This window comes from Eulemur rufifrons, chromosome 8 (assembly GCF_041146395.1).
Source record: "Eulemur rufifrons isolate Redbay chromosome 8, OSU_ERuf_1, whole genome shotgun sequence".
NCBI classification, from domain to species: domain Eukaryota; kingdom Metazoa; phylum Chordata; class Mammalia; order Primates; family Lemuridae; genus Eulemur; species Eulemur rufifrons.
Genome location: NC_090990.1, coordinates 40,412,091 through 40,425,359, shown reverse-complemented (window position 1 = coordinate 40,425,359; position 13,269 = coordinate 40,412,091). Strand labels below are relative to the sequence as shown.

Here is a 13,269-nt window from a genome sequence, read left to right as displayed (position 1 = left end):
CCCAGAGACCAAATCTTAGTCCCAAATGCCAGAGATCGAGAAGAATGTGGACACCACAGATCCCAAAAGCATGGAGGGACGAGGAAAAGGAAACTCTATTTGACAAGTGCCTATAATGTGTGGCACTGAGCTGGTCTCTTTACATATACTCTTATAAAATGTCTCATTTAATCTTTCAGGAAGCTTGTGAATTGCATCTAAGTGTACCCTTTTTATAGATGAGGAAATCCAGGCCTACACAAGCAAAGCACTCACCTGAGGTCACACTGCTAAGAAGGGCTATAGCCAGGTCTTACACCCAGATCACTCTGCCTCCAGAGCCAGGGGGGTTTAAAGCACATCCCAGGCTCCCCGGGTTTGGGGCAGAGTTGGGACTATGGAGAAAGGAAGGAGGCAAGTGACAGCTGATACTGCGCCCCTCTAGGTACAGTGCCAGCTGGATACTGTGTCAGCCCACACCACATCACTGGCCCGCTGAAGCTGAATCTAGGAATGTTCTCCCACCTACAGGCTTTAGCTGCTCCAGATTCCAAGGTAGGACCTGTTGCTTGTTCATTAATTCAACAGATAGTCACTGAGCACCCACCATGTGCCAGCCCCAGGCTAGACCCTGGGAATGCAGCAGTGCCCACACACAGACCTGCTGCCCTCATGGGATTATAGTCTAGGGGGGAACAAGACATCAGGGCTATCACGACTAGGTTTATGGGAATGTGAAAATGACAGTCACAAGTTAAGCTTGGAAGGATGAGGAGAATCTCCAGTAGAAGAAGGATTGCTTAAGTCAAAATAGGTTTGTTGGTACCCCCTGTGGGGACTTAGGCTTCACAGCCGTTTCCACGGTCCCCATCCGACCCCGTGACGTTTCCCCCACCTCGCACCCGTGCCTTGTGGCCAAGGCTCCGCCTGATTTCTAGGCTGAGCAGCTGCTCAGAAGCCTTGCTTCAGAGGCACGCCCGCGGGCTTACGTTTCTGCAGCTCCAGGATAGTGTAGAGGATGATGATGCCGTCCAGAGCCTCCCGGCCGATCTCCTCATCAGGATCCCCGACGCGGAGGATGAGCCTCCCCAGCAGGAGCCCCAGTGCCGGGAACCCCGAGGACATCTGTTTGTGTCATAATCTTAGGGACTGAGTCTTACAGGGTTAATAACGCTATACAGTAAACGGTGGACAGAGCTGGGTGGTCTGGCCCTGATAACAGAGCCCTCTGAGGATAGCAAGGGCCACCTAGGAATCCCTCAACAGATGCACAGGCTCCTTCAGAGCTGGGCAGAGTCTCCCTGAGAGTGTCCACCCCTCCCAGGGGCCACTCACAAGGAAAGGCAGAGTCAGAAGCGTGTGGTTCAACACAGAAACATTGCTGTTCACAGCCCGCGCTCGCTCGTGGGCCTTCCCAGAGTTCATCCAGGGCCCCAGGGGCTGCAGGGACAAGGGCAAGACTCAGCACTCCAGGTTAGATGCCAGCCCCTGCTGCCAGGTGGGCAAGCGAGCCTTCACCAACCAGCAGGAAGCTTCCAGAGAGGGCATAAAGGCCATGCACCACAGCCCTCCTCCTCTTCTTGGGGCTTAGGGAGAGACGGGGTCCAGGAGCTGAGATTAGGACTGACAGACTAGAGGGAAGAAGGAAGTCAATAAGGAGAGAGATGAAAGGCTAGAAGAGAGACACAGTGACAAGAATGCAGAGAGCAAAGATATAGGGGCAGCTATAGCCACATGGGGCAGCTCTGTATAGAGCAGGGGAGAGCGAGAGAGGGAAGAGGCAGGAGGCTGGGACAGGGCCTGCAAGAGGGACAGGGAGGCAGAACCCTGGCACATGATGACATCCTGAAGTCAAATCACTCCTGGGTCCAGCGTCTACTGCTCCTGAGCCAATGTCTCTTCCCCTCCACCCTTCCCCTCTCTCCCGCCCCACCCGCCGCCTCCACACCTCCAGGATGCTCTTCAGCCCAGCAGGAGTGGGGTCCTCAAGAAAGAGGGCCTTGAGCAGTGTCTGCAGGGCATCCAGGGTCTGGTGGTAAAGCGTCTGTGCACAGAGGAGGAGCAAGTCACCAGGGGACCTCCGGAGCAGACACCAGCCCCCGTGAACCCCTGCTGTGGGTCGGGTGGGGAAGCGCTGCTTTCTGGTCCCACCTCTGAGACTAACTTGGTGGTACTTCCCCTCCATCGGCTACAGTTTTCTTATGGACAAATTGGTAATTATTATCCCTGTACTTCCTGCCTTAAAGGGGGAGGAGGCAGAGACCCAGCATTTACTCAGAATCCACCACACGCCAGATGAGTACCTGGTGACTTGCACAACCTAATCGCTATGCCCTCAGATTGTTTTTCCTCATTTTACAAAAGAGAGAACACTTGTCCAAGGTCACATAACACTGAAGTTTCAAGCCATGAGGGGCAAATGAGGGGATGGATGGAAAAATGCTCTAGAACTATAAGAGCTAGATAAACAAGAGGGTCGCTCTTACTTTTATTATCTCTGGGGAAGTACTCTGATTCTTTTTTGAATTGCTACTCCTGTTCCTTAAGTCCTAGAATTGTCTTCCAGGTGCGGGCATTAAACATATTCAAGGCTGAGCAGGGGCTTTGAGCTACTCTGGGAAGACCCTCTCTCCCTTGCCTCCCCTCCTCCTGCCAGCTCCCCAAGTCTTCCTCCCAGGTCTTCATTGTCCGGGCTTCCTGAATCTGCACACACCCTGGAGCCAGTGGTCCTTGGGGTTACACCACAACCACCAAGCAAGCCTCACTCACCAACTGCCTCCTCCTTCCTGCCAGCTGCTGATTACTGTGCAGCACTGCCCTCTGCCGGCCAGGCCTGGTAGTACACGAGGGCTGCCTGCTCTTCCCACCAAGCAGCGATGCCCCGCCTTTCCTCTGGCTCTTCTCTCCCGGCACCACCTCTGGACCCAAACACTCATGCCGCCCATGTGGCATGGTCTGACCCCCTCCCACCCTCCAGCCTCACTTCCCAGGACTCTTGCCTTGCCACCTGGCTGCAGCCATGTGCCTCCTTGTCATCCTTGCAGTCACCATGCTGTCTCTGTCCACAGGCCTGTGCTCAGGCTGCTCCCCCTGCCTGGAATGCTTTTCCTTCTGCCACCCCCCTCAGCTAATTAGCTCTTCTTTAACCTCTCAGCTCCAGAATCACGACCTGACCCCCACCTAGGCCATATCCCCCCATTCCAGGCTCTTTATAGCACGAGTACTTCTTGCTTGCAGCATTTACCACTGGTGTGATTTTGCATTAATTGTATGATTCTTCGATAGCATCCATCTCCCCCACCCATGCCCCTGCTGTAAGGCTCCTGTACTGACATCGGCATGGAGTAGGTACTCGGTTAATGTTTGCTGAATGAAAGGATAAATGAATGTGCCTCGCCCTGAGCTGAAACCCCTCCACCTAAACCTTCTGCACTGACCCTGGCTCTCCCCTCATCCTGCACTAAGGGTCACCTCTGCCCCTCCCAGGAACACCTGCAGAGGTGTGAAGAGGCCCTTGAGGCTCCCCTTCTCCCGGCCTGGGCTCCAGTTCCCTCCAGTCTGTCTTCGTTGTGCCTCAGGCCACTGCCGGTCCCCTCCCAATCCTGGCCGAGGCCTCTGCATGCCAACATCGGCCCACATCCCTCTCATAGAGCAGGGTCCACAAGTGGGCAGGACCCTCCAGAGAGGGGGGCCTTTATTCCAAAGATTCCTTCATTCACCAAATATTTACTGAGTGCCTACTCAGGCCAGGAGAGGTGACTTACATTGTCCAAGGCCATGCAACTAATGAGCAGAAAGGTGAAGATTCGTATCTGCCCCCAGAACATCTGTCCTGAGGACCCCCAGCGGGGCCCCCACCTCACCTGGATGACCTCGGCCTTGGCCTCGTCTTTCTCCTGCATGGCCTGCACAGAGGGCAGGGAGAACACACTCCGCACGCACGTGCTCACCAGCTCTGACCTCTCCCGCAGGCCCAGCGTGGGCTGCATGTGACTGCAGGAGAGGCGGGAGGCAGAGGCATGAGTGGGGGGCGGCGTGCGGCTAAGGACGCAGGGCTGGGATGGGGCGCCTGGCTCAGGCTCATGGGCCTGACATTCAGATCCTCAGAAGGACGAGATGAGGTGGGGGCCGGGAAGGGGTGTGGGGGTCAGATGTCCCCAGTTGGGACTGCGCAAGGGTGGGGAGAAGGCCTGGGAGCAGGAGAGAGAGGTGGGGGCAGAGGGAGACGGGGAGAGGGGCTGCAGGGTTGGGGAGCAGAGAGAGGACCATAGACACCTCAGCTGGGTCAGGGTCTCCATGGCCCGCCGGCGGACAGAGCTTGAGAGGGAATCCAGCGGCTCCTCCTGGATCTGCCTCTGGACAGAGGACCACAGAGGGGCCAATCAGGGGCAGGGCCACGGCAGACCACCAGGGCCGAGGCCACCCCTCCTCGCAGGGAGCAGGCCTCGGCCTAGGCAGAGCTCCCTCATCAGCGCCACGTCCCACCTGGCCTCCAGGGGCCGGAGAGCCCGCTCACTGCTCAAACCCCATCCTGAGCCCTAGGTTCAAGGCCACCAAAAACACCCCACACCCTAACCAGCTGCAGCCCATACGCAGGGCTCCACAAGAATTGTTTCCACAGCAACCTCATGGCAGGAGGCATATCTGAACCATGCAACCGGCCCAAAACAAAAAACACCTGTGTGGCCCTTGAAAGCTGCCTGGTTAAATTCTTTAAAATGTTCTTCTAATTGCTTCTCACTTTTTTTTTTTTTGAGACAGAGTTTCGCTCTGTCACCTCAGCTAGAGTGCAGTGGCATCGTCATAGTTCACTGTAACCCCAAATGCCTGGGCTGAAGCAATCTTCCTGTCTCAGCCTCCCAAGTAGCTGGAACTACAGGTGCATGCTACCGTACCTGGCTAAATTTTTGTACTTTTAGTAGAAAGGGGGTCTCGTTCTTGCTCAGGGCTTAGGCTGGTCTCGAACTCCTGAGCTCAAGTGATCCTCCCACCTCGGCCTCCCAGAGTGCTAGGATTACAGGCGTGAGCCACCATGCCTGGCCTACTTCTCACTTTTGATCTAGTACAATGCCCAGTGGATGAAGGATTTTTTTTGTTGTTTGTTTCTTTAAGGGATGCAAAGCCAAATATAATTTTAGAAACTTCAGTGGTTATCCCTGCCCAATCCATTCCGGTGGTGGGTAACTGAGAGGTAATGGTATTTAGCAAAATCATAAGGAAACCCTCTGATACTGCCCACCAGGAGGAATTTCTGGGAAAGAATGCATTGAGTGACAATAACTGCTGCTAGGTGCTCATGGCCTTACGTAGACTAACCATTGGGTTGGGTCCTCCCAACAAACCAAAGCACAGGTATTATCATACCCATTTGTGAGATAAGAAGAGTGAGGCTAGAAGGGAAATAAGTTGCCCGAACTCCCTCGGGGTAGGTGGAGGGCAGTTAGAGGTGAAGCTCAGACTCAAGTCCAGGCACACCGGCTCCTCATCCTGCCCTCTTCCCACCTCAACTCCCCACCCCCATCTCATCAGTGAGTGGACTCAGGAATTCTGCCCCCTCCCACCCCACTGCCACAGACCCACATGTGGATCCCGCACCATCATCTTCTTCATCGTGGTCTTCTTCTCCCCTTCTACTTCCAGCAGGTCCTGGCTCCTCTGGAGGGCGATGATGCTCCCGACCTTAGGGCAGTAGTGGAGGGCAAAAGCTCAGGGTGAGAGCCCCGCTGAACCTGGCCCTCGGGGGCCGCCCACACCTGCAGGCCACCCGACACCTGCAGGCAAGCCAGCATACGCTCAAGAGAAATGCGAAGTTCCCACCAGGGGAATCCGGGATAGGGGAAAGACTGGGGAAAATTGGGGGGTGGGGCGCGGACAATCCTGAAGGCCAGCGTTTGGAGGAGGACCCGATATGAGGGACTGCCTGTCCAGTCAGCTAAGGGAGCAGAAAGGGCCTCAACACCTCAACCTGAGGGCCCACTAGTACACACAAGTCGGATGGAAGCATTCTGCTGCCTGAGGGAAGGAACACAGTTACCAATGTCCCGTTAATATCTCGGTTCCCATTATCTTAGGCAGAAGAAGGCAAAAAAAAATAAAATAAAATAAAAAATAAACTACAAAATGAGTAAATTAACTTCATATAATAAAGAAGGAAAAACAAGTTGACCTGATGGAGAATGTGGTGGGATGGAGATGGCCACAGGTTTCTACTCTTCCTATCAAAAGGACAGATTCTCCTTGGATATTGGCTCGTCTGACAACTTGCTTTGACAAACAGAATGCTGTGGAAGGGATGCTATGCCCGTTCCCGCTTAGTCCTTAAGGGAACTGGCAGCTCCAGTTTCCCCCCTGGAACCCAGCCACTGTGCTAGCTATGGAATGATGAGAGACCACGTGGAGAGAGGTCTTGGAAGATAAAGGGTCATCTTGAATGTTCCAGTCCCCCTGCCCCTGAGAAATCTCTGTCTATACCATGTGGAGCAGAAGAGCCACCCAGCTAAGCCCAGTCAAACTCAGAATCATGAGAAACTGGGCCCTTCTGATCCTTACTCCCCCAGCAGCCAGAGTGAACTTTTAAACCACTATGTTCAGGCTGGTTTGTTAAACAGCAATTGGTAGCTTAAACTGCAAGAGTGATGGTGGATGGATGGCTAATTTAGACCAAATGGTCAGAGAGGGCCTCTCAGAGGAGTTAACATTTGGACTGAGCCTTAAATGACAAGAGCTGGCCATGTGGAGAACTGTCTGTCTCCCCAAACTAGAATATAAGGTCACTAAGTATCCCCAGAGCCTGAAACAGTGCCTAGCACAGAGTAGGGGCTCAATAACATTTGCTGAATGACAGTGCTGGGGCTCAGAAACCAACACCCCAAAATATGGTGCCTTAATGTGCTGAACGGAAGAAGCCTCAAGGTCTCTCAGACCCCACCATAACCACTGTCTCTCCCAAAGCGCAGGATGAAGTCAAGCTCCTTTATCTGTCTAAGATCCAGGCCTACCAAGGAGAACAACTGTTTTTTCTTCCCCTCCCTGTAAGACCAAGAAAGTAACCACACCTGGACGGACCCTTTCACTGTCAAAGAAAACTATTTACAAAATAATATCTGTTCCAAGATCCATGCATTCTCCCTAGCAATCCTTTGTTGCCCCTAAACAGAATTCTTCTTCTCCCCCCTCCCTCAACCTGCTTTGCCAGGATCCAAGCCCCACCCTGTCTGTGACCTCAAGATGGTATTCAAGCTTCTGAGCCCTGCTGAGGGGTGGGTAGCCACTCTGTGTTTCTCTCTGTGTACCTATTAATAAGTTTGTGTGCCTTTTCTTTAATTAATCTGCCTTTTGTGAGTTGATTTTTTAGCAGGCGAAGGGGAAGTTTTTGCTTGGCCTCTACAACAGCAATAAAAAACCTTCTTTGTGCAGGCGCCATGCTCAGTGCTGTGCATATATTACCTAACACAGGCCTCACTTCAACTTCATCGTGCCCATGTTATCGTCGAGAAGAACCTTCCTGGCAGAGGAAGCAAGTGCCAAAGGCTGAGGCAGGAATGAGTTTTTTATGTGTGAGAGACAGAAAACGGCCAGTGTGCCAAGAGCACAGTGGACAACTAGAAGAAAGCCATGGGATGAGGACAAAGGTCCCAAAGTGCTGGGCCTCTTCATAGTCCTGTCACCCTCTCCCCATACCGCACCCTGCACTGCCCAGGACCTGGGGCTTGTCTCTGACACAGCTGGGGGCAGGCTGTCCTGGCCGAGGTGGAGCCCCTGCCCCCAGACCCTGCCCCCAACCAGGCTTGCCCACGCTCCGCGTGTCACACTCATGTCCGCTGCCTTGTCCGGGCTGCCCCCGCTGGCCCTCACTGAATCCCGCAGATGCCGTCCTCCACCTGCTGCACTGGCCTTCCCTGGCCTCCCGAGCCTGCCGCCTGGCCCTGGGTCAGGCCTAACTGTGTCCTGGAAAAGGCCATTTCTAGCCCTTCTGCCCCTTTCAGAGCCCCTCCTACAATTCAGTTGGATAAAAAACTTCTTTGAGCATCTACTACTGGCCAGGCACTGCCTAGATGCTGAGGATACAGCTGTGAATAACAAACCAAAACCCCCAGTTAATGGAGGATGTGTTCTCACGGGGCCGGGGGGACCAACAGGAAACCAGATGAGTAAGTGAAGCTCGTGGTGGATAGATGGTGACAAGTGCTGTGAAAGGAAGAGCCGGGCAGAGACAAGGACTGCCGAGGCGCTGGGCTGCAGGGCGGGCGGAGCAGGGGTGTCCAGGACAGTCAGTGGGGGGTTGGGCAGGAGACATACCGGAGCCATTTTGTTGCTGTCCTCTCTCCTCTCTGGCATGTTCACCAGGCGTGAGGTCACTTCACTGGAGGCTCCTGCATGTCACAGTTTCAATAGGAGAGAAGTGGGTGAAGATATGGTGTACCTGGGGTGCCATAGTCCCATCTCCCCTCCCCCTCTGAGCCCTCCAATCCTTACCCGCCACCCCCAGCAGCCACACTGAGCTTTTAAAAGTGTAAATCAGCCCATGTCACCTCCCCTCCCTAAAACCCTTCAGTGGTGCCCCATTTATCCTTGAGCATGAAGCTGGCATGCTTGCTGGGGCCCAGGACCTTCAATGCTCAGCCTTATGTCCCACTGCTGTCCCCTCGCTCATGACACTCTGGCCATGCTGGCCTCCTTCCAACCTTGGGCAAGCTTCCCCTCAGGGGCTACGCACAGGTGGTTTCCTCTACCTGGCGCTCCCTGCCATACCTCCTTGCCCTTGCCCAGCTGGGCTCCCCTGCTCCGGCCTCTGCTCCCCTACCCTGCTCACAGGGGCCTCCCCCACCCCCTCCCCCGCCCCCCCATGGTGCTCTTGTGCCGCCATCCTGTTCTCTTCTTTTGCCAGTTCTTGCAATTTATAACTAAACACCTATTCATTACAGCGGTTATCTGCTGTTTCATCACCCCCAAATCTCTGCACCTTTCTTTTGGTGAAAGAGCCCCATCTTTCCTGTAGGCTACCCTTCCCATGCAGCTCGGTGAGGCAGAATTCTGCAGTACCAACCCACCACCCCCTCTTCAAATAGGGGTGGACCTGGAACCCAAGCTTAGCTAACGAGTGTCCCACGCCCCACCACAGTGATTGGCCCGGGGATGGAAAACTGGCTGAACAGGGCCATTGAAGCCCTTTATTTAAGGGGGTGGAGGGGAACACCAAAGGAGAGTAAACTAAGAAACCATGAGCCCATACTAATATAAATAAATAGATGAATAAATGGAAAGTCTGATGAGGAATGGCATAATTACTTAGTTCCAAGGTACTCTGCCACAAGATATTATGACACAGGGGTAAATGGTGGCTTCAGAGTGGGGAAGCTTGGCAGCACCATCCTACTCAAGTGGTGGAAGTGGACGTCATCAGTGTGGAGCAAACCAGAGTCAGCAGCCTCCAGATAGGACGCAGTGACCTGAATCTCATCACGAGGCAACCTCGGACCCAAACTCAGCCACATCCTACAAAAACGGCTGGCCCATTATGTTCTTTATTTTATTTTTTAAATAATTTTTTTTTTTTTTTTAGAAACGGTCTTGCTCTTGCTCAGGCTAGTCTTGAAGTCCTGACCTCAAGCACTCCCCACCCCTCCTCAGCCTCCCAGAGTGCTAGGATTACAGGCGTGAGCCACCGCACCTGGCCACGGCCCATAATGTTTAAATGCATCAAGGACATGGAAGCCGAGGAAAGGCTGAAGACGGCAGGAGACAGAACAGACTACACAGAAAAGTACAATGAGTGATTTTGACCTAGTTTGCTATAGTGAACTAGGAAAATTGGTGACCTTTGAATGGGGCCTGAGGGTTGGATGTCAGCTGTGTACCAGTATTAATTTCATGGTTATCATGGTTATATTTTGTCCTTTTTTGTAAGAAAATACACTCCGAAATTCAGGGGTTATGGGGTATCATTTGGTAACTTATTCTCAAACAATTGAGGGAAAAAAATCAATACTATATTTTCAACTTCTCTGTAAGTTATTTTAATCATTTAAAAAATATTTATGAAGTACCTACTATATGACCAGCACTGTTCTAGGTGCAGTTAATAAAAATGAACAAAATTCTTACTTTTATGGAACTCACATTCTAACAGAATTGGAAAGACAGAAAATAATAACTAAAAAATATGCAATGTGCCAGGTGAGGAGAAATACAACAAAGACTACGGTAAGATCTAGATAATGATGCACATTACTGTAAGTTTTTATTTATTTATTTTACGTATGGGATCTTGCTTTGTTGCTCAGGCTGCAGTGCAGTGGCATAGTCATAGTTCACTGCAGCCTTGAACTCCTGGGCTGAAGTGATCTTCCCACCCCAGCTGGGACTACAGGCACACACCACCACACTTGCCTAAATTTTTTTTTTTTTTTTTTAGAGACAGGGTCTCCCTATGTTACCTAGGCTGGTCTCAAACTCCTGGCTCAAACAATCCTCTTGCTTCAGCCTCCCAAAGTGCTGGGATTACAGGCATGAGCCACCTCACCCAGCCTTATTGTTTTAAAATTTAAAAAAGAATGCAGGAGAAATAGGGGCGTTTTCAGACAAAAATTGAAAAGAGTTTGCCATCAGCAGAATTCACTAACGGATGTGCGTCAGGCAAAAGGAAGTTAATCCTAATTGGAAGGTTTGAGATGCAATAAACAATGAAGTGAAGGAAAGAGGTTAATATTTGGGTAACTATATGACCATTGACTATATAAAATGTTTATGAGGTTGGAAAAAAAGACAGAATTAAAATACATTACCACAATAGCATATAAATTGGGGGAAGGAGGTCAAAGAGGATTAAAGTGTCCCTAAGTTTTAAACTGTCTGGGAAGAGGCTATTTTCATTGATTAATTTGGACTTTGATTAGTTAAATATGCACATTATAGCTTCTGGAGAACCACTAAAAGACTTAATACGGTATATAACTTCCACACAAGTAGAGAAAAAAGGAAAGAAAGGGAGAGGAAAAAAAAAAAAACCCCCGAAAACCAAAAACAGGGAGAAAAAGAAACCAAACAAGCAGAACAGAGGACACAAACATAAGATAGTACATAGATACCCAAATCATCCACAATCACAAGTGTAAGTGGACAATGACTTGGAAAACACAGTATTTTAAAGACAAAAAACTTACCCAGTTTTTTTTTTGAGACAGAGTCTCGCTCTGTCACCCAGGTTAGAGTGCCGTGGCGTCAGCCTAGCTCACAGCAACCTCAAACTCCTGGGCTCAAGCAATCCTCCTGAGTAGCTGAGACTATAGAAGTGTGCCACCATACCCAGCTAATTTTTCTATTTTTAGTAGAGATGGGGTCTCACTCTCACTCAGGCTGATCTCAAACTCCTGACCTCAAGAGATCCTCCTGCCTCGGCCTCCCAGAGTGCTAGGATTACAGGTGTGAGCCACCGCACCCGGCCTGCTCACCCAAATTGATCTGTAGATTCAATAATATCCCAATGGAAATCCCAGCAGGTTTTCATTTAATTTTAGTTTGTGGAAACTGACAAGCTGTTTCTAGAATCTATGTGGAAAAGGAAAGCACCTAGAATAGACAATCTTGAGGACGAACAAAGTTGGAGGACTTACACTACTAAATGTCAAGTGTTACTATAGTTGGGCACAGTGGCTCATGCCTGTAACCTCAGCACTTGGAGAGGTGGAGGCCAGAGGATCGCTTGAGCCCAGGAGTTTAAGACCAGCCTGGGCAACACAGCAAGACCCCCTCCCTTAAAAAAAAAAAAAAAAAAGAGGATTACTCCAAAACTCAGTAATTAAGGCATCTGTAGACAAATAACTAAAGGAACAGAAAGAGTTCAGACATAAACCTACACATATATAGTCACTTGATTTACAAAGTTGACACTGCAGTTCAGTGGGGAAAGCATGGTCTTTTCTATAAATGGTCTGGACCAATTAGACATCTATATAGGGGAAAAATATGAATCTTAAGCCCCTCTCTCACACTGTTTTCCAAAATTAATACAAGATATGCTCACTTCGACAGCACATATACTAAAATTGGAACAATACAGGTAAGATTAGCATGGGCCCTGCACAAGGATGACATGCAAATTTGTGAAGTGCTCCATACTTTAAAAAAATACAAGATGCATCATAAACTTCATATGAAAGACAAAACAATAAAGCTTTTAGAAGAAAGTACAAGGAACTATTTTTCAAAATCACTGCAAAGATTTCTTAAGCAGTAGGAAAAAAAGCAATAGCCAAAAAAAAAAGGACAAATTGAGTTCCTTTAAAATTAACAACTTCTGTTTATCAAAAGCCTCCATCAAGCCACAGACTTGGAAAGAACAAAGTACATACATCTGATGTCGAGAGCAAAGGCTCTTGCCCCGCTAACATTTGCTGAAAAACCACTGACATGAGGCAGATTTGTTAACAGGAGGAAAAACTTACAGGTTTATTTTAATGTGTACACACAGGACCCCTGATAATGAAGACTCAACTCCCCAGTGGGGTTCAGAAGTTTATACTTCTCTTTGGGGCAATCATGGGTTACTAGGGAGGTTGAATAGATACAGAAGGAAGATTAACTGGTACATAGTTCTCTTTGGAATTTAAATGACCCTGAGAGAGGGGACATTATCTTCTTAAAGAGTCTGTTCGGGTGTGGTCACATTCCTGGTCTTACAGGGAGCTTACGAAAAGAACACTTGTTTTCCTAGGTGATTCTGGATCTCAGACAGATAAAAAAAAAAAAAAACTTCAGCAGGTAGTGGCTCCCACTTGTAATCCTAGCACTTTGGGAGGCCAGGGTGGGAGGATTCCTTGAGTTCAGGAGTTTGAGACTAGCCTGAGCAAAAGCGAGACCCTGTCTCTACAAAAAATAGAAAAATTAGCTGGGCTTGGTGGTGTGAGCCTATAGTCCCTGCTACTTGGGAGGCTGAGGCAGGAGGATTGTTTGAGCCCAGGAGTTTGAGGTTGCAGTGAGCTATGATGATACCACTGCACTCTGGCCCGGACCTTGGAACAAGCAAGACCTTGTCTCAAAAAAATAAAGAAAGAAAGAAAGAAAGAAAGAAAGAAAGAAATTAATTTCAACAGTTTGTGGGGGGGTGAGTCAGAAAGACTTGATGATTTTTTAGTCAATCCAGTATGTCAAAATGCCATATTTTGGGGTAAAATATTTCTAATTTCCTTCACTAACAAAGAAATCACATCTGGATGACATAAAGAACTCCCACAAGTCAATAAGAAAAAGAGACCACCCCAATTTTTAAAAATTAACAAGAACAGACACTAT

The 13,269-nt window shown here is 49.9% G+C and overlaps 1 protein-coding gene and 1 non-coding gene across 5 annotated transcripts in view; one reads left to right on the top strand and one right to left on the bottom strand.

Moving 5' to 3' along the window:
• The window catches only part of MROH7 (maestro heat like repeat family member 7), a 47,606-nt gene that overhangs the window by 27,411 nt on the left and 6,926 nt on the right, over positions 1-13,269 (bottom strand). For 2 of the 4 annotated variants that reach the window (XM_069477978.1, XM_069477977.1), the window contains 7 exons: positions 8,278-8,351; positions 5,560-5,658; positions 4,255-4,334; positions 3,843-3,972; positions 1,928-2,023; positions 1,315-1,419; positions 969-1,104 (listed from right to left, as the gene is read on the bottom strand). In XM_069477978.1, coding sequence (XP_069334079.1) covers positions 969-1,104; positions 1,315-1,419; positions 1,928-2,023; positions 3,843-3,972; positions 4,255-4,334; positions 5,560-5,658; positions 8,278-8,351 — 720 coding nt within the window. Of the gene's footprint in view, positions 1-968; positions 1,105-1,314; positions 1,420-1,927; positions 2,024-3,842; positions 3,973-4,254; positions 4,335-5,559; positions 5,659-8,277; positions 8,352-13,269 lie in introns of those variants that run through there. The other 2 variants (XM_069477979.1, XM_069477980.1) reach the window with 2 other exon arrangements.
• LOC138391056 (U6 spliceosomal RNA) lies at positions 11,994-12,100 on the top strand. Its single transcript, XR_011234697.1, has one exon. It is a non-coding gene; the product is annotated as a U6 spliceosomal RNA (small nuclear RNA).